The sequence below is a fragment of the Nicotiana sylvestris genome, chromosome 7 (assembly GCF_000393655.2).
Source record: "Nicotiana sylvestris chromosome 7, ASM39365v2, whole genome shotgun sequence".
NCBI lineage: Eukaryota > Viridiplantae > Streptophyta > Magnoliopsida > Solanales > Solanaceae > Nicotiana > Nicotiana sylvestris.
This window is the reverse complement of record NC_091063.1, coordinates 24,534,127-24,553,657: the sequence shown is the minus strand read 5'-3', so window position 1 is coordinate 24,553,657 and position 19,531 is coordinate 24,534,127. Positions and strand designations below refer to the sequence as shown.

The 19,531-nt window shown below is 33.9% G+C and overlaps 1 protein-coding gene and 1 long non-coding RNA gene across 2 annotated transcripts; one reads left to right on the top strand and one right to left on the bottom strand.

Moving 5' to 3' along the window:
• Positions 1-2,750: 2,750 nt before the first annotated feature.
• On the bottom strand, positions 2,751-4,223 carry LOC138872652 (uncharacterized). The gene is made up of 2 exons (XR_011401127.1): positions 3,807-4,223; positions 2,751-3,015 (listed from the first exon to the last, which is right to left on the bottom strand). It is a non-coding gene; the product is annotated as an uncharacterized lncRNA (long non-coding RNA).
• Positions 4,224-7,105: 2,882 nt separating this feature from the next.
• LOC104230106 (cellulose synthase-like protein H1) lies at positions 7,106-13,550 on the top strand. The gene is made up of 9 exons (XM_009782845.2): positions 7,106-7,406; positions 7,497-7,821; positions 8,787-8,915; positions 10,195-10,311; positions 10,414-10,626; positions 11,133-11,244; positions 11,434-11,627; positions 12,083-12,433; positions 12,900-13,550. The coding sequence occupies exons 1-9, from the start codon at positions 7,141-7,143 to the stop codon at positions 13,440-13,442; spliced, it is 2,250 nt and encodes a 749-aa protein (XP_009781147.1). The 5' UTR covers positions 7,106-7,140; the 3' UTR covers positions 13,443-13,550.
• The last annotated feature ends 5,981 nt before the right edge of the window (positions 13,551-19,531 follow it).

Sequence of the window (19,531 nt, the reverse complement as noted above, 5' to 3'; positions counted from 1 at the left end):
TGCATCTATACATCTCAACAAACTGAGTTCTGGCGTTCTTTTGTACAGTACTCCTCCACTAAGGAAAAACCCACTTGCCAACCGTCGAATTGTTCTTTTCTGATCACCGGTGGCCTGCGTTGGATATACTCCCGCTTTGATGTACTCTTTGATATCATGGAACCACGGCTCTCCATCAATTTCCTCTTCTATCACATTACAGTAAGCATGCTGATCACGGACTTGAATCTGCAATGGATCAACATAGGCCTTATCTGGATGGTGCAACATTGACGCCAAAGTAGCCAAAGCGTCAGCAACTTCATTATGAATCCTTGGAATGTGTCTGAATTCTATGACCTGAAAACGCTGGCAAAGCTCATGTCTAAACTATGATTATGATCGAATCCGATGTGGATTGCCTACGTATCATGATGCCACATGAATCAGATCATTACGTAGTTCAGAAAAAATCAGGAATAAAGTACACAAACTAACTCTCATTTTTTAATCATATACAAATAACTCCAAGAAAGCTCCTAACAAGGAAAATAATTTTGGATTTTTTTTGGTAGAAAGAAAGGATTCAAAAGAAGAAAGAATTTTTTTTTTCAATTGTTGAAAGTGAGACTTCTAAAGAGGAGCGATTTATTTTTTTGAAATTCGATTTTTTTTTCATTTTGTTTTTGGAATTGTTGAAAGAAAGAATTAAAAAAAAGTTTTTTTTTCATTTTTAAAGTTTCTTTTTTTTGAATTTTTTTTTTTGGAATTTTTTGAAATAAACATTTCTAAAGAAGAAATAAAATATTTTTGAATTTCGAATATTTTTTTTTCAATTTTTTAAAGAAAAACTTCTGAAGCAGAAAAAAAAATATTCTGGAATTCAACAATTTTTTTTTGGAATTTTCGATTTTTTTTCTTTTCATTTATTTATTTTTTTGTGATTTTTGAAGAAAACAAATCTGATTTTGATTTTTTTTGTGAAAGAAAGACTCATAAAAGAAAAAAGAAGAAAATATTTTTGATTTTTTTTTTGATTTTTTAAAAATTGGGGTCTCTAAGAAATTATTTTCTAAAGAAGGAAGTAAAGGAAAATATATTTGATTTTTTTTTTTTGAAATTTGGGTGCCGGAACCGATGAGGTTTGCCTACGTATCTCACATCTGATGAGAATCAGACCCGCGTAGTTCGGTCAAACTGGGTACCTTTTTTTTAATAATTCTGCTACACTAATTTTCAAAAGCCGGTCGACAATGCAAGTAAGCCTTCCAAATGATGTAATAAGTAGCACATAAGTGAACATGATGGTCTCAAAAAGGATACCTGTCTTATACGGACTCGGCCCCTGTGCCAAGCTTCGCTAAGTCAAGTGCATATGATGCAACAAAATGATTCTACTAGGGATAACCAACCATGTAGCTTGTTCTTCTATATTTTAAAAGTCCTAGGGGATGAGGCGTATCTAGACTAACCATAAAACGAGCGAACAACTCGAGTTGGGAAGGGGTAGCGTACCGGGAGCAATACTTCTCCGGCTTAACTACTGGACCCTCCCCGTTCTTAAATATGGGTGACTAATAATCCTTCACCGGGAGCCCAGGCCCACCGGTTTTATCTCAACAAAGAATGGGGTGTGTATCCGCGATTCCCGAGGTTGTATTCAGAAGACTCAAAGGGGGTGCGCAAGAAGACAATTTATAAAACAGTTCAACAATATCAAAGCGGTAAAGAGCAAGCAAGTAGCACATTATGCCCAAATAGATCACAGTTATATACAAAAAATTAATAAAGCCAAATAAAGTCAATGTACAAGCTCGAATTCTTGAGTACGCCCCAGCGGAGTCGCCAGAGCTGTCACACCCCTTTTTACCCCTCCAAGAGATAAGTGTAAAATGTTATGGATTGTGGGTTAAAAAACTTTTCCAATTAAAGTGACAAATTTGAAATAGGGATTATTTTATTTACAGAGTCGCCACTTGGAATTGATTTCTACTGGTGTTCCAAGTCACCTTTTATGAATCCCTATTCAAAGGAAAGTTTAACTCTATTATTATTGGTCTGCAAAAACAAAGTCCGGGTAAGGAATTCTATTGACCGGGGAGAAGGTGTAAGGCATTCCCTGAGTCCCGTGGTTCTAGCACGGTCGCTTTATTGACTACATTTGGCTTGAATTAAACTTGGATAAACTGTGGTTTATTTGATTTTTATGCTTTTCTTATGTCCGTTTTTATTTATTTTTTAAAAAATAATTAAGGAAAATATTTGAATAATAATCTACAACTTAACTAGTGAGAGAAAATTATTGTTATGAGTACTAATTTAAAAGGTGAGAGTAATGAGAGAAAATTATCAATTGACATTGCTTAAAACTAGTAAGATGTGGGCTTGTCTTGACATTGAATGAGGCAGCCCACTATTGGGTTGATGGAGTCAAATGGGCTCATGTCCAAGACAAAATCCAAAAGCCCATATGCTTTTGGACTTTAAATCTGCAGATATGGCCTTTTAAAGCTATGTTACAGATTTGGCCATATCTTGCTATTTACAATCCGTAGCCAACTATTTACAAAAATAAGTTTACAGGTTGTCTTTCTAATCTACAACTTAACTACCTTACTAAATAAGTATTTTTTAAGAGATAAAAAAAAGATTATTGGGACTCTAAAATATAATAATAATAACAACAACAACAACAACAACAACAACAACAACAACAACAATAATGATAATAATAATAATAACTTAGCTTGGTGACAACAAAGGGACAAACATGGCTACAAGGGTTCAAATTTTAATATATATGCTCCTTTTAGATAACCAAATGCCAGTGGAATTATATCTAATGCTTTGCAAAAATAAAAATAATTAAAGATGCTTAACACAATTTAATTAACTAACATATTGTTATAACATTATCAAACATTCAAGAGCATATAAAAATGAATTACAATAGAAGGATAAATCTACTAATATTTCCCAACGTCATTATCTTTCATTCCAACTCGATTTTATGAGTTTACATGGTCCAAAAATTACCTGGACAGCAGAAAGAAGAACAAATACAACAGAGTCAGCTCTTTCCAAAATCAACAGCAAAACAATTAAATGGGCAGCAACAACAGCAAAAGACAGCGACAACCGGCAGATTCAAACCCAAGAAAATAAACTAGAAATACCCCAGCAAAACAGTACAATTATGTAACTCCAGAAAAATCTTTCAAGACTACTCTATTTTCCTTAAACAAGTTTTTCACTTAAGAATCAACTCACAAAAGCTGCTAAGGGATATTATAGCTACTGAGTTTTTCTCTTTTTTGTGTGTCTAGCGCTCCCTCAGTAAGATGGAGTGTCCTCCTTCTATATCAAAACAATCAGCTATTTCAAAAAAATTAAAAATCAATCTTTTTGACAGATTTTTCTACAAAATCTGCTCTTAAATTCAAAATGCCAGACTTTCTGGTTCAAATCTTGTCAAGTATTTCAAACAAAATCTGCTCTCCACTATTCAAAGACAGACTTTTATTCAAACACTGTCCAAAGGTCTACATTTTCTTACCAAACAATTTGACTTTTGAGTGTTGTACTCAAAGAGTCTTGAAGTAGTAAATAAACAATCAAACAAGTACCATATACTCTTAAGTATTTTTCACTACCTCACTTTTATCAACACAAAACTATTTTACTACTTCAACAAGTGCAAAAACAGAAAATTTGACATTTCAAACTTCAAAAACTAATGCTAAAATAATTAATAATAGACAAAAATAAGATCTGAAAAAATAAAAACAAAATAAAAAATCAGCCACGAAAAATAATAGAATTTTTACCATTTTATAATTCAAGTGGCCGAAAAAATGGTGGTATGCCAAAAGAGGGTGTTCGGGGAGGTCGCCGGAATTTGGCCGGATTTTGATCGCCTGATTTTCATGGTGAAATTGGCATCAATAGCTAGGTCTTGAGGAGCTCTATCCATTGATTAAGTATTGTGGGGTGGTAGTGGTTGGAGCTTCAAGAATTTGGGCAAAAAAGTGACGGAAAAGTTTCCTAGATCTAAGATTCACGGAGTTTGAGGGATTTTTGAAGGATTTGGTTTGGAGATATGGAAGGAGGAAGTTGTGGAGATTACATGGTGTAAATTTGGAGGTGGTCCGCCGGCGGCGGTGGGCGGAGCTGGGGCGGCGTAGAGAGAGTGAAGAGAGAGAGAAGAGAGAAGAAGGAAAAAAGAATTATGGGTGAAGATGAGGACAATTTTCAGATTTTTGAGGCTTTAAATACCTAAGCCAAGAGTAAATGAGATCCATTGGATCAAGATGGAATGGATGAGAATGATTTGATCTTGTTTCATTTAGTGAAACGACGTAGTTTTAAGGCAAAACTATGTAGTTTCAGACCCTTTCAATGGCAGCCCTTTATCTTGCACTCTTGGACACTTTTTCTTTCAAATTTGGCCAAATTTCTTTCTTAATCCTACTTATTAAACTAATTTTACACAAATAAATTAATTAAATAACCTATTCTAATGATCAATTAACTAGATTAATTCACCAACTGAACAGCTAGTTAATTCTTAAAATGCACAAATGATGAAAGGACTATTTTTTTTAGTATTTTATGATAGAAAATATGTAATTAACATTACAAAAATTGAGAAAAATAATTAAAATAATAAAATACTAATAACTTTAGGAGGTGTTAAATAGTGCAAAAATTAGGTGTTCACGTTATGGATGCATGAAATTTCCTTAGTAGTGTATACATTAATGATGGTTGTCCGTAATGTGGTGTACACATGTAAGACTTGAGCGTTGTCTAAAATGAATCTTCTATCGAAGATTACGATATACTTGCAAAATTAACACTTTTTAAATCAATACTGCAATTATATTGGTATACGATAGATAAGCAAAAATAATCTTAGGATAAAAATTTAGCACCGCATCATTCCTTGTTTGGTTATTAATCTTAGAATAGGTTATTTCAGAATTAAAAATAATACCGAGATAACTTACACCTCTAAAATTATGAAATAGTAATTCCAGGATAAATATATTTCGGGGTAAAACAATAAATTTAACAATCTCAGAATTTATCAATAAAAAATAATAATATCTAGGAAACTAATCCTAGTATAATTTATATTCAAATCAAACTACCCTAGAGTGCTGAAATGTTTCAGTGGCAAAATAGTGAATTTCTTATTTATCCAAATATCTTGTTGGAAACAAGAGAAAACTGTCATCGAAATGGACCTTGAATTATCACGTATCACTAAGGGGTCGTTTGGTAGGGTGTATAAGAATAATGCAGAAAAGGGTGTATTAGTAATGTATGGATTTGTAATGCATGAATTAGTAATACAAGCATTAGTTATGTAAATATTATTTCTTATCTATTGTTTGGTGTGGTGTATTAAAATTATAATGCATTGCATAATTTTTAAGAAAAATAGTTGCTTACAAAAATGCACCTTCCACTTCTGACAAAGAGGTTGTGAGTTCGAGTCACCCCAAGAGCAAGATGAGGAGTTCTTGGAGGGAAGGATGTCGAGGGTCTATTTGAAACAACCTCTCTACCCTAGGGTAGGGGTAAGGTCTGCGTACACACTACCCTCCCCAGACCCCACTAGTGGGATTATACTAGGTTATTGTTGTTGTAGTAGTTGCTTACAAAAATGCCCTCCATATTCTCTAGCTTTAAGGGACTTTAAGGACAATTTTGTCTTTAACCATGCTAATACATGCATTAAAGCCTTGGTATTACTAATGTCATGGTTTTCTATGCATTACTTATACATAGGATAATGCCAAGTATGATGTATAACTAATACTTGCACAAGTTAAAAAAAATGTACCAAACAAGGTATTAGTAATGCATAGAACTAATGCTTGATTATTTTTTCTAATATCTCCTACCAAATGACCCCTAAAAACAAATGGTTACCGCAATCTCTGCAAGTGGCTATTTTTACTTGGTAAAAATCACTAGTTTTTTTTTTTTTTTGGAAAAACTACGCTGCACTTTAAATATTTACACTATTTTTATCATTTATAACTATACTTTCAGTAAATTTATTGTTCGTAGTTATATTTGAATTTTACAACAAATCTATAAAATAAGAGATTAATTATTTTTAACTGAAATAAGAGGACCACAAGCTCTCATATTGTTGCTCTCATAGCTTAGTTGGTTAGCGCTCCTGCTTAGCTAGTAAAGGTCTTGAGTTAGAATCTCATACAAGTTGTATTCGTTGCGCGATTGAATACGATTGTCATAGGCTGTATTCGTTGCGCGTTTTGAATACAAGTGATACTAGTTAGCAATAATTGAACAGTAGCTACAAATAATAGTTAGGCAAATTATAGTTATTAGGCTCTAAACTATAGTGGTTATGAATTTTTTTCTCTTTTCTTATAATCATTTGCTATGTAAAACCCACTCACTTAAGAGGGCCCATTAAAGAGGAATCACTTCCTATTAGGATATTATTATTTCAATATCAGCACGAACTCGATACATCTGGTTACAGAGAGATCTATCCATTTTATCGTTAAATTTTGCACCAACCGAGAAAAAGATCATTAGTTTCGAAGCTTCATGAGAAGTTATATATAACAATACTATAAATAGGGGGGAAATCTGAAATAGCTAGATTTACAATCGGTAATAGCCACAATTTCAAAAACAATTAAAATCTAGCAACTTTTTCATGTAAAGATATAATCTGAACAAAAGCATCCTTGAAAATCCAAATTTTCAGCATAATATGCTGGAGTTTGAATTTTTTTACATATGATATTCAGTATAATATGCTGGAATTTCTTAATGTGTTGGAGTTCCAACATAATATGCGAGGAAGTTTAAATGGAGGAGATCCATAATCTAGCATATATATTATGTTGGAATTGCCCGTGCTGGAGTTCTAACATAATATGCTGAAAGTTTATATGCAGGAGCTCCATAATCTAACATATTGTGCTGGAACTATTCGTGTTTTAGCAGAAGTGGTTATATTTTAATGACTTTGTAAATGCTTACTATTTTTCGATTACCAATTCAAAAACTGGCTAGGCCGTACTATTTTCACTTATAAATATGTAGGGTGACAAGCATAAAGGAAAAACCCATTTCCAATAAGTAGTGTTTGTATACTATTTCTCACCAATGGCGCCCAAAACACCTCCTCTTCCTCTCTACGAAATTAAGTATCGAAAAAACGTTATTTCAAGAGGAATAGAACTCTTCATTCTTTTCCTATTGTTCTCACTCTTAGCCTATAGACTCCTCTCTCTTAAAAACCATGGTTTAAATTTGTCATTCTTCTTAGCTCTTATATGTGAATCATGGTTCACTTTCCTTTGGATTCTCATAGTCAGCACCAAATGGAATCAAGTCGAACCAAAAACATATCCTCTTCGCCTTTTGAAATGGTAATATATACCGCTATCTATCTTTACGATGGGTTTTAAATTTATTTTTTTGGAATTTAACTTATATACATCGACAATATAAATGTGCAGGACGTCAGAGTTTCCTGCAGTGGACATGTTCATTACAACTGCAGATCCCGTCCTAGAGCCGCCTCTTATAACAGTAAACACAATGTTATCATTATTAGCAGTGGATTATCCAGCTAATAAGCTAGCTTGTTATATCTCTGATGATGGTGCATCTCCTATTACCTATTATTCACTTGTTGAAGCAGCTAAATTTGCTAAGCTTTGGGTTCCTTTTTGTAAGAAGTATAATATTGCACTTAGAGCCCCTTTTCGTTATTTTAATGCCAACTTATCGCCACCCCAAGATAGTTCACAAGGGTTCCTGGAAGATTGGAAAAGGATGAAGGTATGTTAATTAATTAGAGTATTTATTTTATACTATTTTTTAACCCAACTTTAATTTCTAGGAGTATTTCTTTTCAAGGAACTTTTGGTTATAAAAAAGATTTATATTTTGACTTAATACGTTTTCGTTTTTCAACTATGACTTAATACTTTAATATTTGCATCTTTTAATTTTTTCCAATTTTATATTTTTTAATACATCTTGTAGTGTGTTTTTCTGGTTTGGAAGTTGCAGGAAGTCTAAGGTTTATAATAATACAAATTGTCTAACTCTTCTCTAAATTATTTTATTACTCCCTCCATTTCGATTTAAGTGATATTGTTTTTATCGTCCATTTAAAAAAGAATCAACCCTTTTTAAATTTAAAAATAATTAAACTAATTAAACTTTCCATTTTATCTAATGAGTAGCGTTTTCAGTCATATATATGTTATGATATGTTAGAATTGTAAGTAGTAAATTCTTAAAGTCACACAAATGTTAAGACATATTTAAGAACACAATTTACCAAAAATCGTTATTTATTTCGTAGACTTCGTGATTAATCATAGGTTCATATAAATTAATGGAGTAACTTTTGACACTTAAATAAATTATTGGGATGTATTTTGGAAATAGTTTTATAATTTCCAATTTTTGCTCGTCAATTAAAGATGCATTGATATTTACCTATAGAAGGTACTTCCTAAAATTAATTGTCTAGATACATATAGATATAGTAGCCAATAATGAACTGGACCTCTGCAAATATATATATATATATAAAAGAAGAATTGCCAATACTTGGTGCAATAATTGTGCTAAAAGTAAGTACGTTGCTGCAAATATAAAAGAAGAATTGCCAATACTTGGTGCAATAATTGTGCTAAAAGTAGTACGTTGCTGCAAATATAAAAGAAGAATTGCTAGTACTGGTGTAATAATTGTGTTATAAGTAGTAAATACTTTTTGTCTGGAAATGGCAGGATGAATATAAACAGCTGTGTGAAAAGATAGAAGATGCAAGTACACAAGATTCAGAGGCATGTGATTTTGCAGGAGATTTTGGTGTTTTCTCAAAAATTGAACGCAAAAACCATCCGACCATTATAAAGGTTTTTCATTTATTTATTTATGTTTCTTGTTCTTTTCTTTCTTTGGGAACGTTTTCATTTCCTCTTTCTAATTCAAAAATATCACAAGAAGACAAAGAAAATATTGCAATAATTCAATATACTCGCAGAATTTTTTTTCTATTAAGCTTTACGTTTATTCTTTTGTTTCCACTTGATATTCGGTATTCGCATTAGGGCAACAACTAATCTGATTTTGTGTCGCATAAGACTCATTAGAGGAGAAGTGTTTCACTTTCAATTTTTTTCTATTTACAAGGCTCAAACCCGAAATTTCTAATAAAAGATGAAAGGATCTTATTTATCTATCACAATCATTACTTAATTTTATATGTATTTCTATCATATTTAGCTGAAGTACTCTATCTCCCTGTGCTTTGTCATTTTCGGTCAACTTCGATTAGAACAACTCAATTTGCAATTTTGCATACGCATCCTCACGATGAAATGCGTATCTCCCTATTCGTCTTCATGACATTTTCCTTTTGTTTCCCCGTTCGGAAAAAATTCCTTTTTTCCGTATTCCTTATTCTCAAATTAAAACTAGACCTCTAATATAAAGATTTATATAAACGATATCAATTTATGAGAATTTATTTTGGTTATGTTAATATGTTTAGTTTAGGTTCAATATTTATTAAGAGTCTTTTAGCCACTATAAATATTTATGCTAGTATGAATATAGAGAACTTTTTGTACTTTTTCATTTTCTTTTATTTTTTTAAATTATTGACTTGAAATGAATTTAAATAGCGAATAAGACCAGTGAGTTAATCCTTAGTTGTCTAGGATTGGAACGTATAAGCAGTTGTTATTGATTATACCTCAAAAAAATCTAGTCCGAATGACATGAACAATTATAATATGAGGATGTATAAGTTCTCTGCACTAATAAAGAGTAATATTTTTATACCATCAGATTAAGATACTTGCAATAATATATGTAGACAATAAAATTTGTATCAAGAAAATAATTGAAATTGAAAAATATTGTAATATAGTATTTTGTTTCTAATTAATATGAATGTACATGATCTCTATGATTCCTGATTTTTCTTTTCAAAGAATAAATTCAAGATTTTTCGAGCTTGATTTTGAATCTATATAGTTGACAGGAACAAAATTTAAACGCTTACAATATGTATATTGTTTAAGACAAACACAATTTAATGAGGCAAAAAATAAAGTAAATAACTTGTTATATTATATTGTATTAATATTCATTGTATAGTAATTTCAAGTTGTTATGTATGAAATTAAGGTAATATTGGAAAACAAGGAGGGTATTGCTGATGGCTTGCCTCACCTTGTCTACATCTCAAGAGAGAAGCGTCCAAAGCATCCCCATCACTTCAAAGCTGGCGCCATGAATGTTCTGGTTTATATCATATCAATTATTCGGTTATTCTATTAATTAATTTTTACTTTTTTCGGTTGATTTATTTTGTGTATTTGACGTGTTTGTATTGGTGACAAACAGACTAGAGTCTCTGGATTGATGACAAATGCTCCATTTATGCTGAATGTGGATTGTGATATGTTTGCAAATAACCCACAAGTTGTTCAACATGCTATGTGTTATTTTCTTGGTGCTAAGGATGAAAAAGATTGTGGTTTTGTTCAATTTCCACAATACTTCTACGATGGATTGAAAGATGATCCTTATGGTAATCAATTCAAACTCTTACACGAGGTAAATAATTCTCATTTTTATAGCATATGTATTCAAATGGGAAAAAAAATGAATCATTTAATAATACATTCTAAGACTCAACTTTCATTAAAAACGTAAAGAGAAGCCTTGGAGCAAATATAAGTTATCTTCGTGTCTACAGATCACGGGTTCGAGTCATGGAATCAGCTAGTAATACTTGTATTAGAGTAAGCTTCTTACATCACATCATATTTCCTTAGGTTTCAGCCTTTTCGCGAATCTTGTATAAACGTGAAATGTTTCGTGCGCCGAGCTGCTTTTTATTTATTTATTTATTGTGAGACTCAAGTTTCATAAAAAAAACATGAATCATTTATCAATACATTCTAAGACTCAACTTTCATGGGCCATTATATGTTTTCTTCATTCATTTTTTTAATATATATTCTTTAATACTACATTCTAAGACTGAACTTTCATGGGTCATTAATTATATGTTTTTTTATTCATTTTTTTTTAATTTACATTTGTCTTCTGCTTGGTAGTATTTTGGAAGAGGAATTGCTGGAATTCAAGGGCCATTTTATCAAGGAACAGGATGTTTCCACAGACGAAAAATTATATATGGCTTGTCACCAAATGATAAAATAAATACTGGTATGCAAACTAATTAATTAAGTCGTTGTCCTTTTATTTTTTGGCACGCCTTTCGTTTATATGACATCTAAACAATGTTTTACTAGTAGAATTTTTTTTCAAGGAGTTTATTTTACAGTTGCAAGGACATAACGCTATAACATTAAACAGATCTACTGCTTAATATAAATCTTATTTCATGATAATTAGGAGAATTGAGGGATGAGTATCTGCAGAAAACTTATGGAAAATCACAGAAGTTATTAGCATCGGTTGCTCAAACTCTATCAGCAGGATCAAATATTATTGAGCAACTTAATTCTGATTCTCTCTCGAGTACCATTGAGGAAGCACAACAAATTGGAAGCTGTGGATATGAATTTGGTACTGCCTGGGGTCAAAAGGTAAGTAGAAATTATTCGTTTTAACTGATTATAATAAGTAAAATTAATAATTTGACAAATATAATTATATACATTAACAATTCAATGGATTTTTACACCATCAATGTAGCTTAATATATTGTATTATTCAAGTCAAATATCAATACTACTGAATAGAGTTGCCTACAATTTACTTTTTAAATGACCTAATTGAGTAAATTACTTACATCGTTGGTGCATAGAACCTACACATACTTGTATAATAAGATAAACAACTTGCTATCGCATGTCAAATTATATTGATAATATAAAAAAAGTTTACTTTGTGTAGCATCAACTTGATTACTTTAGAGAATTTTTATAAAGCACTATAATTTAGAGCCTAATTATCATATAATTATCATACTGCTCAATTATCCGCGTAATTTCTCCATTATTTTACTGTAGAATTTCTCATCTGGGTCTAAATGTCTCAGTTGGGCTGGCTATATGGATCTGCAACAGAGGATATCCACACTGGGCTTTCTATCCACGGGAGAGGCTGGAGATCCGCTTACTGTACACCCGACCCGCCTGCTTTTCTTGGATGTGCACCTTCAGGTGGGCCGGCCATAATGATCCAACAGAAGAGATGGGCTACTGGGCTTTTTGAAATTATTTTCTTCAGTAAAAGCCCAATTATCGGAACTCTTTTTGGAAAGCTTCAATTGAGACAATGCATGGCTTACTTGTATATCCAACTATGGGCCTTGAGATCCATTTTTGAAGTTTGCTATGCTATTCTGCCTGCCTATTGCCTGATCACCAATTCCAACTTTTTACCCAAGGTGAGAATATTGGGCCTCTTATTACACATATCTTTGAAAATTTTACGGGCTAGCCATTTTTTGACCAGCTTTTATAAAATAGCCATTATTTGCAAATCGTTGAAAAATAACTAATTTTAATGCGAAAATATCATGACAGTATCATGAATTTCGAACTTAAATGAGTGAAAAATCAAGGATACTGTCCTGATTTTTAAAATCCATATATTTCAAACTTTAAAAATGTCATCATGACAATGTTCTAGACATGGAGTTTGTCGCAACTTATGGATTTACATGCAATTATATATTTATTATTTTAAAATCTTGAGATGAGGGTCTATCGGAAACAACCTCTCTATCTCACACAAGTTAAGAGTAAAGTCTGTGTACATTCCATATTCCCCAAACCCCAGATCACACCGGGTATGTTGTTGTTGTTATCTCAAAAGTTATTCTTTATCAGCTTCATTTGCTACATGTGCAGGCAAATGAACCTAGTATGACTATACCAGCATCAATATTTATCATCTACAATCTATATGGTTTATCAGAGTATGTTAGAGCAAATGAGTCAATAAAAGCATGGTTAAACAATCAAAGAATGTGGAGAGTCAATGCTATGACTGCATGGCTATTTGGGATTCTAAGTGCTACAACAAAATTACTTGGAATTTCTGAGACTGCATTTGAAGTTACAAAAAAAGACCAAGGTAATGATGGAGATGACACAAATAATTCTAATAGTGGAAGGTTCACATTTGATGATTCACCAATATTTGTTCCTGGCACTGCAATTCTCTTATTGAACCTTAGTTCCTTGTTCATTGGGATTTTAGATTTCAAACAAGGGAGAGATTTTGAATGGGGATTAGGAGAGGTTATATGCATTATGTGGGTACTTTTCATATTTTGGCCATTCTTGAAAGGGTTATTTGCTAAAGGGAAGTATGGGATTCCAGCAACAACTATTCTCAAGTCAGGGGCATTGGCATTGTTGTTAGTTCATCTTTTCAAGTTTTACCAATAAGTTGTAAATTTTAGTTCTTACATTTGGAATGCTCAAATTTCAATAGCATATATAAGTTTAATTATGTACTCCCTTCATCCAAAGTTATATGATGTAGTTTCCTTTTTAGTCCGTTTCAAAAACAATAATATCTTTCTATATTTGAAATTAATTTTAAACTTTTTTTATTTTTTCCTTAATGAGATGATTTACAGTCACACACATATCTACGACTTATTTTAGACCACTGATCTAAAAAAATTCTTTCATTTTTAAATTTTATGTTCAATCAAATCGCGTCACATAAATCGAATAAAGGAAGTAACTTGTTGCTCTTGCAGATGGTTGAACAAAACAAAGTCTGAAAAGACAAGACTAAATAGCAGTCAATAGGAAACAAGGGTGGATTAAGATTTTAATCAATAAATACAAAATGTCACTATATTTACTTATACTTTTTGATGGTTAGAGTAAACTTAATATAAACACATTTATTCCTAAATATTGTTAATTACACCCTATGACCAAATACTATATCAGCCCTTGGTCATAAATGAAAGACCTAAAATAAAAGTTATAACCTGAAAATCACCTAAAATGAATCTTTTCTTAACATATGTATAAATAAATACCTCTTTGAAAATAATGATGTAATGAATGTTTTCTTGTTTCAAGATTATACATGCAATGTATGAATTTGATAGTTAACAAAAAAATTTCAATCCATCACATATTATATAGGGATTATATTTATGAGACGACGAGTTAATAAAATGAGTAATAAGTTGTCCGAAGTGTGGAAGTATCTATTTAGTTCCCTTTTAAAGACATTGAACTGATACATGCCCCCCCCCCCATGGTCAAGAGTTGGATCATTCAAATACGTTAAATAATCCAAAAATATCTACCTCCTAAACCCCTTCGTCCCATTTGGTACAATGGGTTTTAATTGAACACATAGTTCAAAATTCTAATTTAATTTAAGTATTGGAGTTTTATCTAATAAAATAAAGATGTGTGAATGAAAAATGGAGGGAAACCAAAAGTTTGAAGTTGTAAATGGTAAAGCATGTTCATATTAAATGCTCGCATAATAAAGCGACACGCTAAGCCGAATGAAGATGGAAAGCGAGGCAAATAGCAATCAGGTCTGAAGGCAATAATCTCTTTTGTTCCCAAAGGGAATGATACTCATGAAGGCAAAATAAATGCATGTCACCTGGTTGCATTTAATGGAGAATATTCTATAGCATTAAGTATGTAGTCTATTACAGAGAATATGACATTCATAGCCTACTGTTACACATTCTTCAATGGACCCCATAATTGTTATTTAAGATGTGTTTGATCCTAGGACCTTGTTCCCTAAGAACAAATATAAATAGTAAGCTCAACAACCATTGTATAGGGAAGGAATTTTATGACAAACTCATAATATACACTGTTCAGAGTTCAATAATATTTTATCTTCTTGCTTATTAATATCGTTACTATTGCCTCTGGAAGCTCTACTCCCCAAACCAGAATTTCTACCGTCTTATCTCGATTTCGACGCTAAGTCTTACATTATTATTTAATTTATTTGCCATTTTGGGATCAAATTGATTCACTTGTCTATAAACCACGTATAAATTCAACGATACCGTTTTACGGGTAAACAATTTGGCATCCACCGAGGGGCTTAGACAGTTGTGTAATTGAGTTGATCCTTACATCTATTACATAGGGGGATAAGGCCACGCTAGTCCATGGTGGGCAATATCCACGGCGTGTTCGAGAGGCAACTCCTAATGATGCTGAAGAAGAGCACGTCGCTGAAACAATACGGATCCTGAAGGAGCAACAAAAAGCCATTATGGGCCACTTCTCACGACATGAACAAGTCATGATGGAGTTGAGGTAGGCGTTATCGGGTGCTTTCAACAACGTGAATGGATGAGGTCCAGTTCCTCCTACAAACCAAACAACATAGAGAGTCGACAACGGCACCCCGAGGGGCGAAGTCGGCTTCGACAGGGCTGGGGGAATGGTAGCGAATCCGGTAAAAACAATGAGAATGATACCTTTAAAACCAAACTCATGCAGTTTATGAGGGAAATAAATGCCGAATGGATCAAATTCCAAGCTCACCACCAGTGTTGAAAGGTTCGAACTTAAAGAAATACACCCAGTTGTCGTTCAAACCAAGCGCGTCACCAGAATTGATCCCGAAGCAGTTCAAAATGCCTAACATGCCGAAGTATGATGGGACTTTAGATCCTCAGGAGCACATCACCACCTATACAATGGCGGTGAATGGGAATGATTTAGCTCCACACAGGATTGAATCAGCCTTACTGAAGAAATTCGGGGAGACCCTTACGAAAGGGCCCTCACATGGTATTCGCTTTTGCCCTAGCACTCAATAGATTCCTTCGAGATGCTTGTGGATTCTTTTATCAAGGTCCATGCCATGGCCAGAAAGGTACAAGCCCGAAAGGCCGACATATTCAGGATTGTACCAGGAGAGTTGGAATTGATGTCGGGGTTCGTGACCAGATTCCAGAAAGAAAGGATGCTACTACCAGCCGTACAAGAGGAATGGGCAACTGAAACATTTACTAAAGGGCTGTATCCGAGAAGCTCCAATGCTTCCCAAAAATTAAAAGAAAGTCTGCTCGAGTTTCAGGCAACAACATAGGTGGGTGTTCATAACTGGTACGAGTCAAAGACAAAAATTGAGGATGATTAGCTCGGTTTCCTGGCATCAACTAAGGGTCGGGACCGGGAGAAGAATAAGGAAAAATCAAAGGATGATTTTGACACAGATCGACGATCTTCGAGAGGTCGGTTCTTGCCCTATGAAAGGGTCAAGGGATACAGCATAGGTTTCCGATCGGTGGATATATTCGCTATTGATAAGATAGTGGATCGTGGCCGGAATAATAGATCATTGCAGGACAAGGAGATATCGGGTTCTCGAGATTCCTCCTACCCCAAGCTATCCCAATACAACTTCAATGTTAGTGTAATGAAACTAGTGTCGACTATGAGGAACATTAAGGAGGCACAGTTCCCATAGACAATGAGATCTGATCCCAATTAGATGGATACTAATTTATTGTGCGAATACCATAAGACAACAACCATCGGACAGGGGACTGCCGGCACTTGCGCGATGAGGTGGAGACATTGCTTAAGAATGGCCATCTTAGAGAATTCTTAAGCGGCCGGGCTAAAATCAACTACGGCCGCAATCGTGATATCGTGGAACCCTCGAAAGAAGGAGAAAACCCTCCTCATTTGACGATCAACATGATTTTCGGGGGGAATGAGATTAATGGTGTGACATTTTCGGTGGCAAAAAATACAAAGATATCAGTAACCCACAGTAAGAGACTCTGAGAATTCACTGAGGATGATATTAATTTCATGGAGGAAGACACAGATGGACTACTGCTGCCGCACAACGATGCCTTGGCAATCTCTCTTAATTTATTAGATTTAAAATTAAACGTGTTTTGATGGATCCAGGAAGTTCGGCCAATATTATCCAGTGGAGAGTGCTGGAGCAAGCTAAGCTGACTGGATGTATCATTCCAGCAACAAAACTCCTCGTTGGGTTCAATTTGGCAAGTGTGACTACCCGAGGGGAGATTTTGCTGCCTACAAATGTCGAGGGGATAATGAAAAATGACCCTTTTTGAAGTAGTAGATGGCGATATAGGCTATAATATTATTCTGTGGAGATCGTGGTTGCATGAGATGAAGTCTGTACCTTCAACATACCATCAATTACAGAAATTCCCAACTCTCGAGAGAATTAAACAAATAAGAGGTGACCAAACCGACAACAAGAGAGATGAACGCAATCTCAATTTCCAGTAGCAAAGGTAAGGAGCATGCAACATAGCAATTACAAGAAACGATGCTTGCTCTCAAATGGGCGAAGTCAACCAGGGGGAGGAGTCGTCAAAATCCTATCAGGTACCAAGATATTTCCAGGTACCAGAAGAAACATACACAACTGTAACACACCGTAAATTCGGATTAGGTGTGAACGTGTTAAATGAATATTCGTATGACATTTTAGACATATGAAGTCCTATTGGTATGATTATGGGTGGAAATAGTTGTTTTGGAATCAAGACAGAGAGTGAGGTGCATAAGATTCGACAACTATTGACTAAGTTTATGGAAGGTCTGTCTTCTAGCCTAATTTTGTGAAATCGTGTTAGTAATTTAAGAAAACTTAAAACACCAACGTTTTATCCCTTTGAAATACCTTTCAAATAATATATTGTGGAGCATTAACAGATCTCTGTGCAAAAAGTTATGTATATTTTACTTAACGATGCACAGTATACACGCCCAGCTAATCCTGTGCGCGGCCTCGCACTTTTGGCAGTGCTACTGCCCTTGCTACACATTCAGGTGCACGTTTGGGCCTTCAGCTGCATAGAAGCACACCCGGAGGGTCACTTTAAAAGCCCTACTTCATTCCCCACACCCAAAACATAAAAACTTGCTCTAGAAAGGGAGGTTCTCAAGAACCTAACTTCCTCCCATGTCCCTCCATCATTCAAAGTAAGTTCTAGTGATGGTTCAAAGTCAATTTTAATTCTCCAATACCTTATTAACATGGTTAAACCCTTTAAATAATTAGACATCAATCGAGACATCATTGTTGATAAAAGAAACTCTAGAACTCAAATTCAAGAGGATTGAATGTCAAAAGGTATCTGTAGCTTATGCACATATATATTGGGCTTGAGGCCATAGTTTATCAGATAAACTGGTGGTTCATCATTCAGAAGAGGGAGTATTCATATCCTTACTTCCTTTGCTCAGTTCAGTTATCAATTATCAGTTATCAGTTATCATTTCAGTTATCATATATGAGTTATCAGTTATCAGTTATCAGTTATCAATTCAGCTTCAGTTTCAGTATTTATAATTTTTTGTTTCAGTTGTTTTATATACCAGTGCAATTCAAATGTACTGACGTTCCTTCTGCCGGGGCTTGCATCTCACGATACAGGTAATGATTTAAAAGTTGACGATTCAGAGCGCTAGGATTTCCGTACCAGCTATTTGGTGAGCCCTAGTTCTTTCGGGGCATTATCATTACTTTATATTCTTTTAGTCTTTACAGATAATTAGTGTTTTCAGTACTTTATTAGAGGCTTTATAGACTAGACTAATAGTTAGACAGAGTCGCATGCTTTTCATGTTAAGCAATATTGACTACAGATATGTTTCAGACTTATATTAATATTTCCGAACTTTGATTTATATCATTCAGACTTTCAGTATATCAACTTGTGTTAGTTTATCTTCCGCATTCAGTATGTTATGATAATATATGTTGATTCAGCTAGCTAGTTGGTTCGCTTAATCACATGTAGTCAGGAACCGGGTGCCGTGTTATGTCCAGGCCTAGGTTCGAGGCGTGATAGCAGCAAAATCCACAACGGAAGAACTTAAGCAAGTCACGTTGTTCAAAAAGTTCTTGGAGAGGAAGTTCCACTTTGGGACAGGACTAAACCCCTAGCTTAGGTCTGGATTTATCAAATTTCTTAAATTTAACGTCGACTGGTCTGCATGGTCACATGCGGATATGAAAGGTATCTCACCAGAAAAGGTCATGCACAAACTAAGTCTGGATCCTAATATCCCTCCGGTAAGGCAGAAAAAATATCCTATTGCCGTTGTCAGAAACAAATTCGTCAAAGAAGAGGTAACTCATTTTCTTGATATCGGTTCAATTCGAGAGGTAAAGTATCTTGACTGGCTAGCTAACGTAGTAGTAATTCCAAATAAGAATAATAAATTTTGCATATGCGTAGACTATAAGGATCTAAATAAGGCATGCCCAAAAGACCTGTTCCCATTGTCGAACATTGATCAAATGATTTATGCGACGGCTGAGTACGAGTTAATAAGTTTCATTGATGCTTACTCCGAGTACAACCAAATCAAGATGAACCCGAAGGATCAAGAAAAAACTTCATTCGTAATGAACTTCAGCACATATTGCTATAATGTGATGCCTTTGGGGCTAAAAACTTAAGGGCCACTTATCAGCGGCTCGTAAATAAAGTGTTTGAAAAGCAAATAGGGAAAACCAT